The 11,480-nt window shown below is 47.6% G+C and overlaps 1 protein-coding gene across 1 annotated transcript; it reads left to right on the top strand.

Annotated features, from left to right (window-relative positions):
• Positions 1-406: 406 nt before the first annotated feature.
• Positions 407-1,042, top strand: LOC120961790 (actin-depolymerizing factor 6). The gene is made up of 2 exons (XM_020322411.4): positions 407-700; positions 800-1,042. Exons 1-2 carry the CDS (start codon positions 453-455, stop codon positions 948-950), a joined length of 399 nt encoding a protein of 132 aa, XP_020178000.2. The 5' UTR covers positions 407-452; the 3' UTR covers positions 951-1,042.
• The last annotated feature ends 10,438 nt before the right edge of the window (positions 1,043-11,480 follow it).

Here is an 11,480-nt window from a genome sequence, read left to right on the forward strand (position 1 = left end):
GCTTGGTTACAGGCCAGAGCGATGGATGGGTGGTGTGGAGCGCCTCTGGATCTCCCATGGCTCTCGCGAACGGACGCGCCAAGGAGGGGACGTGCTTGGTCAACCGCCCCTCTTCTTCCTCCTCCTAAAACGGCGGCATGCATGGCACCATGCATGCGATGCGAGCCTCAGGCTCCCCTATATTTCGCCCGGCGCCTCCTCTCCTCCGGGCCTTGAGAATCTCGCCCGCCGCCTGACGCCACCGTCGTCGCGTCCGGCGCTCCGTCCGTGGAAAGAAGAGAAAACCCATCGTCAGCCATGGTGAGCGCGCGCGCGAGACGCCTGCGGCGGCCCTGGATCGACGACGATGGTTCGATTCGATCCTTTTGGTTGGTTGATTGGTTGATAATGAGGTGCTCTTGTTGTTGGTGTTGTTTGCGTGATTGCGATGCAAGGCGAACTCGGCGTCGGGCATGGCCGTGAGCGACGAGTGCAAGCTCAAGTTCCAGGAGCTCAAGGCGAAGCGGAGCTTCCGGTTCATCACGTTCAAGATCAACGAGCAGTCGCAGCAGGTGGTGGTGGACCGGGTGGGGCAGCCCGGCGAGACCTACGCCGACTTCACCGCCACCATCCCCGCCGACGAGTGCCGCTACGCCGTCTTCGACTTCGACTTCGTCACCGACGAGAACTGCCAGAAGAGCAAGATCTTCTTCATCTCCTGGTACGTGACGTGACCCATCCATCCATGCATGCATGGTCTCTCACACGCGAGTACGTAGCTAGTGAACGATCTGTGCCTGTGGTGGCTGCATGCATGCAGGTCCCCGGACACGTCCAGGGTGAGGAGCAAGATGCTGTACGCCAGCTCCAAGGACAGGTTCAAGAGGGAGCTGGACGGCTACCAGGTGGAGCTGCAGGCCACCGAACCCAGCGAGATGACGTTGGACATCGTCAAGGCCAGAGCCCTCTGAACAAATTTCTCATCGCATCGCTCCTTCCAGGCTCCAAGGCCAGCAGCTGGATCTACACCACGCCCTACGTACCTGCGCCCCCGTATCGTATGCCGTTTCCCCTCCGTCGTCGGTGTCGGAGCCTCCCCCTCCTTGTAAACTAGACATAGATGCTCTCTCTCGTTGTCTTTCCCGTTTCCAAGATTTTAGACGGCATGCCCATCTTATTTCCCCTTGTTGCTGAGGTGCGTACTACGTAAATTTGCCCGTGCTCGTTGTGTAAGCGACTGGCTCCACACGGCCGCACGGCACTTATCCACGAAAAGACAAACATTCTGGTGTGTTTTGCTCCCGGTCTCCTTATGTGCTCCTTCCAAAAGCAGCCCTGATGCTCACACTATCCAAAAGTTTAGACGCATTTGTCTTCTGCTAGTGATTCTTTTTTAAATATTCCAAAGTTATGGATGCGAGAGTGAAACGTTATATGAAGAAATTAAACTATGCAAGGGCATCTCCAAAGCAGATACTTAAGACATGAATAATTTGCAAGTAATTAAATACAACAGATCCGGCCCCTCTCGACCGTGACCGCGTCGCCCCCGCAAGCGACCGGCCGCGCCTCCCCTCTTCCCCACGAGCGTTCCCCCAATCTCTTCCACCTCCCTGCCGCCGTCGCCGGCGCCCGGCGCGGGCCTGGCCCGGGTGACGTTGGCGGCGGCGGCCCCCGGCCCTTTCCCATCTAGGGTTTCTCCGGCGCGTGACGGAGCGGCTCCGGGCGGTGTCTTCAGGCGGCGACGGTCCTGCGCGGCGGCGGGGGTTCCTGTCGCGGGTGGGGGCGAGCTCTGGGCGGCGGGGCGGGTTGGCGACGCCCGCCCGACCCAGATCTGGGCCCTTTGGGCCCCATCTAGGCTGGGACGGGCCGGTGACAGGCGTGGCGTCGGCGTGGCCCTCAGGAGGCGGTGGTGGTGCGTCGGGCTGGTGGCGGGTGGCGGCTCGGCTGCTGGCGTGCAGCAGCGCGGTGGTCAGGGCTTTGCGGTCCCGTTATGGGCCCGGCCAGGCCTGGGTGGCCTGGTTTGCCTTGGCTGTGGCGTCCGGTTGGCAATCCGTGTCGGTTCTGGAGGCAGAGGCCTTTGGCGTGACAGCGGTGGAGGCGGTTCCCTCCCGTTCGGCTCTGGTGCTTCCGTCCATGCCATCTAGGCGCATCTTACCTCTGCTCTCTTGACCTCAATCGTGGTGGTGTTTGCAGCAAGACGGAGTGGATGGGTCCAAGACCGTGGTGGCGCGTGCTTGCGGGTGGCAAGATGGTGGGTTGGCTCCGTTCTTGTGGGGGCCGGGGCATGGGGGTGCGGGAGAAATCCCTGCCGGTTCTTCCGGCTTCGACGTGGTGATGCCAGTGGGTGCCGCCATTTCTTTTTGAAGGGTGTCGGTGCTACCCATCCCTCGCTCCCCTTCTGCGTGCCGGGGGAAACCCTAGGAACTATCCGGAAAGCAACGTCGTTGGCGTTCCATCCCCCCTTTGAGGTGTTGTTTGGTATGCGGCGGTCCGGTGCCATGGCGAGTGGTGGGACGTAGATGGAGGGCGCAGCAGTGATGGACCATTCGTGCTTGTCGAGCTACCGTTGTTGGCATTTTTGTCTTCTTCTTTTTCCTTTTGGGCTTGATGTGCCGTTGAAAGTGCAATCATGCCCTTAATCTTATTTTGATGTTGATGACAACATGCATATAGGGGACTAATCATGTTTATCAAGTATATCTCAGGATTAAGTCTCAAGGGCCGTGTGTGGATCATGACACGGACAAATATATATATCACTCAAGAGCGGAGATACAAGACAATAGCTTTGGCTCTTTTTCGGTTCGTTCTTGAGTATAGGGATCCCGCACTATTAAGAGGGGATCGTCGGATTTCTTGAAAGACTTGCTCAAAACCCACAAAGCATCCTCTCACAACATCTCTGCTTCATCTCTAGTTCTTCCACTAACTTGTGCACAAAGTCTGTTGTGATCATGAGCTAGTGTCCTCTGTTTTCACCGGACGACCCAAATTCTACGGACGTCCGACCCCTCACAGCCGATCGGGCACCTGGCTCTCTCAGGATGTCCGGTGCATCCTCACAGAAATAAAATAGCGGAAATCCGGTCCTCTCCGGACGACCGGTCACCGGACGTCCGTTTCTCTCCGGAAATCCGGGACAACCTCAGCAGAACACTTATTAATGGATTTCCGGTCCTCACCGGACGACCGGCACATTCCGGACGTCCGGTGGCTGTGTGTCTTGTGCTACTTTGTGGCTTGGTGGATTCCCAGTGACCGAACGACCGGCGGCCTGGTCGGACGTTCGGTCCAATCTGTGCCACCGGACGTCCGGTATTATCTGGACGACCGACAACTCAAGTGGCTCAACGGTCAGTCTTCACTACTACTATATATAGCCCCCTCCCTCCACGGGATAAGGTTGACCATTCACTTTGAGCTTTCCAAGAACACATTTCACTCCCTCTCTTGATCCCCTACACCAAATCCTAGACCCCCAAGGGATTTGGGAACATTTGAGAGAAGTTCTCCAATCAAGTGATAGATCCACTCCTCCCCCCTTCTTCTCACCAAAGGAATTCGTGATTTGAGCAAGTTCTTGAGCTTTTCCCGTCGTTCTTGTTACTCTTGGAGGTTGGAGACTCCTAGGCGGTAGGAGTCAGTCGGTGAGGAATCGATCATTGTGATTACCCCCGGAAAGTTTGTGAGGGTTTGGAGATCACCCCAAGGTCTACCACTAGTGGTTGAGAAACGCCTTCGTGGTGTTGTCTCAAAGGGAGAATAGGGCGAGCCTTCGTAGCGTTGGTGTGCCTTCATGGTAACATCCACCTCTCTAACGGCGACGTAGCTTCCCTCCAAGGAAGTGAACATCAGCATACATCCTCGTCTCTCGAAGTTGCGGTTATTCCTAACCCTAACTCTCTAGTTATGGTTACTTGTCTCTTAGTCCTTACTTATATCATATTGTGCTTGCTTACTCACATAGTTGTGTTACTTGTTTACCTGCTTAGCTCTTAGCATCATACTTGCAATTGTTAGGCTCACTTTCATATTCCGCATTATTGCCTAAAATTGCTAAGTAATAATTAAAATTTGTAATTGTACCTATATATTCACCCCCCTCTAGGTCCATCTCGATCCTTTCAATTGGTATCAGAGCCTCGTGCTCTATTCTTGTGGCTTAACCGCCCTTGAGCGAGATGAACCCGGATGGGACTCCCCTTGTTGCGGATCCGAAGAGTACGGACGCGGCTTCCACGGAAGTCAAGTCCTTCACTTCTGAGGATATGGAACGGGTCCTTGCTAAGCAAAAGGAGGAGCATGATGCTTCTCTTGAGTCCTTGGTCCAAATGAGACTAGCCACACTAATCACGATGCTTGCACCACTTTCTGGTGGTGCGGCCTCGAGGCCAGCTGTGCCTACTCCTTCACTTGGTCAACAACCTCCTAGTAATGAACACTCCAGTGTTCCTTGGCTTTATGCAAGACCTCAAATAGAGAAACCAAAGTATAACCCTCAAGGCAAACCTCCTTTACTTGATGACACTACCGATTTTGCTTTGTGGAGAGTTGCTATGGAGGATCATCTTCGATATGGAAATGATGAGACGTTGGATATCTTGGAGTATGGCTACCAAGCTGTTGACCCGAAGAATCTTACTCCAAGAGAGGTATATGACAAGAATCTCAATGACACAGCAACCATGTGCATAAGGAGAGGTATGACCGACAAGCAAAGGAGACCATACATACATATCACAAGTGCCAAGGAATTATGGGATAGCATTGTGAGGACCAAGACCGGTACCTCCACTCTCCGGCTTGCTCAATATGAAATTGCGAAGGGTCAATTGCAAGACTTTTGTATGGAGAAAGGTGAATCTCCCAAGCAAATCCTTGAGTGTCTCATGACTCTCACCGCTGACATCAAGTCTTGTGAGTGTGATAAGACACAAGATGGATTCAACTTGACTAAGCGATTTCTCGTGGACAAGTTGCTTCATGCTCTTGCTCCGTATCATCATCAAATGGTGTGGGACATGAGACACCACCATGGATTCAAGTAAATGACTCCGGATGACATCATATCCACCTTCCAACTATTTCAAGATACAAAGGCAAATGCTACAAAACATCTTGCCATGCATGGTACCTCAACATCAAAAATCAATCTCGCATTAAAGGCCAAGCATGTATATGAAGAAGCAAAGTGAAGAAGAGGAAGATGATGAGGATGAAGATGGTGATGAGATTGACTCCGCTGAGAGTCCATCATATGAAGACATTGCTCTCTTTGTCAAGAAGTTTAGCGCGGGGAAATTCAAGGGAAGATTCCAGAAGAAGAAAGTGAGGAAATGCTACAATTGTGAAGAAACCAACCACTTCTCCAACGATTGCCCTTATGAGAAGAGAGAAGATAAACCAAGGTTTCCCAAGACCTTTCCCAAGAAGAAGTTGCCAAATCCTTTGAACTCCAAGCTCAAGAAGAGAGATGGGAAAGCAATGGCTGCTCATGAAGAATCCGATCCGGATGATGTTAATGGTTTTGCCGGAGTAGCCCAAGATTCTCAAAACACTTTGAGGCTAGTCAACAAGAGTGGTGATGTTGTCACCTACAACTACATGAAAGACTACAAGGGCAATGCTCACAAGTGCCTAATGGCAAAGGCTATGGTAGAAGATGGAGAGGATCAAAACTCTCCTGACAAGGTCAAGGTAACCCCATGATCAAACCCTCCTCTTTTCACTCCTTCTACTCCTAGTGATGAGTATCTTGATGCGGAGGAGAACTATGATGATAATGATATAGATGACCCCATGTTTGCTAAATTAAATAAGGTCATGTGCTCCCTCAAAGGAAAGAAGCTCACTATGTTTCATATGCTTATGGAGATGGTGGGTAAGCACACCGTCACCATTAAGGCACTCGAAACCCTCATAACAAGGAAAAGGAAAAATATGAAATCCTTGAGCGGAAAGTCCAATATGAGGAAGCACGAAATGATGAACTATGCTTGAAAATTGGTGCAAACATTGATGTTCATGCTAAAGATCTTGCCTCCTTGAAACAGGCTAAGGACTCTTGCGAAGAGTTGATGAATGATAAAAGTAAGCTTGTGAAGTCTCATGCTTCTCTCTCTAAGGATTGTGAGCTCCTACCTGTGTCCCTCAAGACTAAGGAAGAAGAGCTCACCCTTCTTCCAAAGAGTTTTGAGACGCTCAAGCTTACTTATCTTGAAACTCTAGCCAAGGCTTACTCTTCTCCTATTATCAATGTTGATGCTTGTACTATGATACGTCTCCAACGTATCTATATTTTTTATTGTTCCATGATGTTATATTGTCAAGCTTGGATGTTTTATAATTATTTATAGTCATTTTATATCATTTTTGGTACTAACTATTGACATAGTGCCAAGTGCCAGTTGCTGTTTTCTGCATGTTTTTTACAACACAGGAAATCAATATCAGACGGAGCCAAATGCAAAGAAACTTCACGGAGATTTTTTATGGACCAGAAGACACATAATGGGCCTTGGCTGCGCCTGGGGGGTGCTCCAAGGAGAGCACAACCCACTAGGGCGCGCCAGGAGGTCCAGGCGCGCCCTGGTGGGTTGTGCCCACCTCGGGTGCCCCCCGGACCGCCTCTTTGCTCTATAAATACCCCAATATTCCCAAAATCCTAGGGGAGTCGATGAAATATTGATCCAGCCACCGCAGAGTCCAGAACCACCAGATCCAATCTAGACACCATCACAGATGGAGTTCACCACCTCCATTGGTGCCTCTCCGATGATGCGTGAGTAGTTCTTTGTAGACCTTCGGGTTCGTAGTTAGTAGCTAGATGGCTTCCTCTCTCTTGCTGAATTCTCAATACAATGGTCTCTTGGAGATTCATATGATGTAACTCTTTTTGCGGTGTGTTTGTTGGGATCTGATGAACTTTGAGTTTATGATCAGTTATATCTTTTTATATCCATGAAAGTATTTGAGTTTCTTTGATCTCTTTTATGCATGATCTCTTATAGCCTCGTATTTCTTCTCCGATATTTGGGTTTTGTTTGGCCAACTTGATCTATTTATCTTGCAATGGGAAGAGGTGCTTTGTAGTGGGTTCGATCTTATGGTGCTTGATCCCAATGACAGAAAGGGAACTGACACGTATGTATCGTTGCTACTAGTGATAAAACGATGGGGTCTATCTCTACATAGATAGATCTTGTCTACATCATGTCATCGTTCTTATTGCATTACTCCGTTTCTCCATGAACTTAATACACTAGATGCATGCTGGATAGCGGTCGATGTGTGGAGTAATAGTAGTAGATGCAGGCAGGAGTCGGTCTACTAATCTTGGACGTGATGCCTATGTATGATCATTGCATGGATATCGTCATGATTATTTGAAGTTCTATCAATTACCCAACAATAATTTGTTCACCCACCGTTTGCTATTTTTCTTGAGAGAAGCCACTAGTGAAACCTACGGCCCCCGAGTCTCTTTCTCATATATTTGCCTTTGTGGTCTACTTTTCTTTTGCATTTATTTTCAGATCTATTAAACTAAAAACACAAAACTACCTCGCTGCATTTTATTATTATTTATTTTATTTGGCGTTCGATCTATCAATCTATTACAACTTTTTCCCGTCCACGAGCCATCTCTGGCGCCGTTACCCGAAAGGGATTGACAACCCCTTTAACACGTCGGGTTGCGAGTGGTTGTTATTTGTGTGCAGGGGTTGTTTACGTTGTGTTGCTTGGTTCTCCTACTGGTTCGATAACCTTGGTTTCATATCTGAGGGAAATACCTACCGTCGTTGTGCCGCATCATCCCTTCCTCTTTGGGGAAATACCGACGTAGTCCTAACCGACATCAAAAGGAATTTCTGGCGCCGTTGCCGGGGGGAATCAAGTCAAGATAGCCTCCCGTCAACACGCCATTTCTGGCGCCGTTGCCAGGTAGGATCTTCAACATATACCAGGTTCCTAATCACAAATCTCATCTCCTCACAATTTACATTATTTGCCATTTGCCTCTCGTTTTCCTCTCCCCCACTTCACAAAAATTTATCGTTTTATTCACCCTTTTTTTTCGTTTGCCGTTTTCTTGCCGAATCTATCTGTGTTCTTGCTTCCTAGTCATAATGGCTAGCGTCCCTACTCCTCCTTTGTCACCAGATTTTGAAGTTCTTTACTTCAAGCAAAGACAAGGAGAAAATTTGAAAGATGCCTAGTATAGGCTTATGGAATCATATCGTATTTCCAATCTAAAGGGGGACGCTAAGGTTTTGCTTCGTAATTTTTACATAGGATTGGCTTTGCATCATAGACAACTTCTAGACTTTGCCGCTAAAGGGAATTTTACTGAGCTTGATGCCAATGCTGCCTATGAAATTTTAGAAGGAATTTTGGGGATTCCACCCCAAAAGAAAGGGTTTTCTTTCACCCCCGAGGGAGTTCAAATGTTGGACAAACTTGGTGATTTGCATAAACATATGGTTGAAATACAGAAATATAATGAACCCTGATACGTCTCCAACGTATCTATAATTTTTGATTGTTCCATGCTATTATATATTCTGTTTTGGATGTTTAATGGCCTTTGTTATACACTTTTATATTATTTTTGGGACTAACCTATTAACCGGAGGCCCAGCCCAAATTGCTGTTCTTTTGCCTATTTTAGTGTCTCGAAGGAAAGGAATATCAAACGGAGTCCAAATGGAATGAAACCTTCAGGAACGTGATTTTCGGAACAAACGTGATCCAGAGGACTTGGAGTGGACGTCAAGCAATCAACAAGGAGGCCACGAGGCAGGGAGGCGCGCCTGCCCCTGGGTGCGCCCCCACCCTCGTGGGCCCCTCGTAGCTCTCCTGACCGACCTCTTTCACCTATATATACTCATATACCCTGGAAACATCATATACAGAGCCAAAACCTATTTCCACCGCCGCAACCTTCTGTACCCGTGAGATCCCATCTTGGGGCCTTTTCCGGCGCTCCGCCGGAGGGGGCATTGATCACGGAGGGCTTCTACATCAACACCATAGCCTCTCCGATGATGTGTGAGTAGTTTACCTCAGACCTTCGGGTCCATAGTTATTAGCTAGATGGCTTCTTCTCTCTCTTTGGATCTCAATACAGAGTTCACCTCGATCTTCTTGGAGATCTATTTGATGTAACTCTTTTTGCGGTGTGTTTGTCGAGATCCGATGAATTGTGGGTTTATGATCTAGATTATCTATGAACAATATTTGAATCTTCTCTGAATTCTTTTATGTATGATTGGTTATCTTTGCAAGTCTCTTCGAATTATCAGTTTGGTTTGGCCTACTAGATTGATCTTTCTTGCAATGGGAGAAGTGCTTAGCTTTGGGTTCAATCTTGCGGTGCTCGATCCCAGTGACAGTAGGGGAAATGACACGTATTGTATTGTTGCCATCGAGGATAAAAAGATGTGGTTTATATCATATTGCATGAGTTTATCCCTCTACATCATGTCATCTTGCTTAAAGCGTTACTCCGTTCTTATGAACATAATACTCTAGATGCATGCTGGATAGCGGTCGATGTGTGGAGTAATAGTAGTAGATGCAGGCAGGAGTCGGTCTACTTGTCACGGACGTGATGCCTATGTACATGATCATACCTAGATATTCTCATTACTATGCTCAATTCTATCAATTGCTCGACAGTAATTTGTTCACCCACTGTAATACTTATGCTATCTTGAGAGAAGCCACTAGTGAAACCTATGGCCCCCGGGTCTATTTTCCATCATATTAATCTCCCATCAACAAGCTATTTCTGGCGCCGTTTATTTTGCAATCCTTACTTTTAATCTTTATCATAAAAATACCAAAAATATTATCTTATCATCTCTATCAGATCTCACTTTTGCAAGTGGCCCTGAAGGGATTGACAACCCCTTTATCGTGTTGGTTGCAAGGTTCTTATTTGTTTGTGTAGGTACAAGGGACTTCAGCATGGCCTCCTACTGGATTGATACCTTGGTTCTCAAAAACTGAGGGAAATACTTACGCTACTTTGCTGCATCACCCTTTCCTCTTCAAGGGAAAACCAACGCAGTGCTCAAGAGGTAGCAAGAAGGATTTCTGGCGCCGTTGCCGGGGAGTCTACGCACAAGTCAAGACATACCAAGTACCCATCACAAACACTTATCCCTCGCATTACAATATTTGCCATTTGCCTCTCCTTTTCCTCTCCCCCACTTCACCCTTGCCGTTTTATTTGCCCTCTTTTTCCGTTCCCTCTTTTCTCGTGTTCCTTGAGTTTGCTGCTGTTATGTCTGAATCTGAGGAGGTTATCATTGATAAGAGTGATAATAATAACACGGAAAATTTTGATGCTTTCAATGATCCTCATGAGGAACGTACTATCTGAAGGAAATATGCCCTAGAGGCAATAATAAAGTTATTATTTATTTCCTCATATCATGATAAATGTTTATTATTCATGCTAGAATTGTATTAACCGGAAACATAATACATGTGTGAATACATAGACAAACATAGTGTCACTAGTATGCCTCTACTTGACTAGCTCGTTGATCAAAGATGGTTGAGTTTCCTATCCATAGACATGAGTTTTCATTTGATTAACGGGATCACATCATTAGGAGAATGATGTGATTGACTTGACCCATTCTGTTAGCTTAGCACTTAATCGTTTAGTTTACTGCTATTGCTATCTTCATGACTTATACATGTTCCTCTGACTATGAGATTATGCAACTCCCGATTACCGAAGGAACACTTTGTGTGCTACCAAACATCACAATGTAACTGGGTGATTATAAAGGTGCTCTACAGGTGTCTCCGATGGTACTTGTTGAGTTGGCATAAATCAAGATTAGGATTTGTCACTCCGATTGTCGAAGAGGTATCTCTGGGCCCTCTCGGTAATGCACATCACTATAAGCCTTGCAAGCAATGTGACTAATAAGTTAGTTGCGGGGTGATGCATTACGGAACGAGTAAAGAGACTTGCCGGTAACGAGATTGAGCTAGGTATTGAGATACCGACGATCGAATCTCGGGCAAGTAACATACCGATGACAAAGGGAACAACGTATATTGTTATGCGGTTTGACCGATAAAGATCTTCGTAGAATATGTAGGAGCCAATATGAGCATCCAGGTTCCGCTATTGGTTATTGACCGGAGACGTGTCTCATTCATGTCTACATAGTTCTCGAACCCATAGGGTCCGCACGCTTAAAGTTCTGTGACGATCGGTATTATGAGTTTGTGTATTGATGTACCGAAGGTAGTTCGGAGTGCCGGATGTGATCACGGACATGACGAGGAGTCTCGAAATGGTCGAGACGTAAAGATTGATATATTGGACGACTATGTTCGAACACCGGAAAGGTTCCGGAAGGTTTCGGGCATATACCGGAGTACCGGGGGTTACCGAAACCCCCCGGGGAGTTAATTGGGCCTCATGGGCCCTAGTGGGAGAAGAGGAGGGGCGATCAGGGCAGCCGCGC

This window comes from Aegilops tauschii, chromosome 2 (assembly GCF_002575655.3).
Source record: "Aegilops tauschii subsp. strangulata cultivar AL8/78 chromosome 2, Aet v6.0, whole genome shotgun sequence".
In the NCBI taxonomy this organism is placed as follows: domain Eukaryota; kingdom Viridiplantae; phylum Streptophyta; class Magnoliopsida; order Poales; family Poaceae; genus Aegilops; species Aegilops tauschii.

Bases quoted from the DNA above. Each gene is read 5' to 3' on its own strand.
- LOC120961790 (XM_020322411.4), top strand. From the start codon at position 453: ATGGCCGTGAGCGACGAGTGCAAGCTCAAGTTCCAGGAGCTCAAGGCG. The intron at 701-799 runs GTACGTGACGTG...GCATGCATGCAG, and splicing joins AAGATCTTCTTCATCTCCTG to GTCCCCGGACACGTCCAGGG.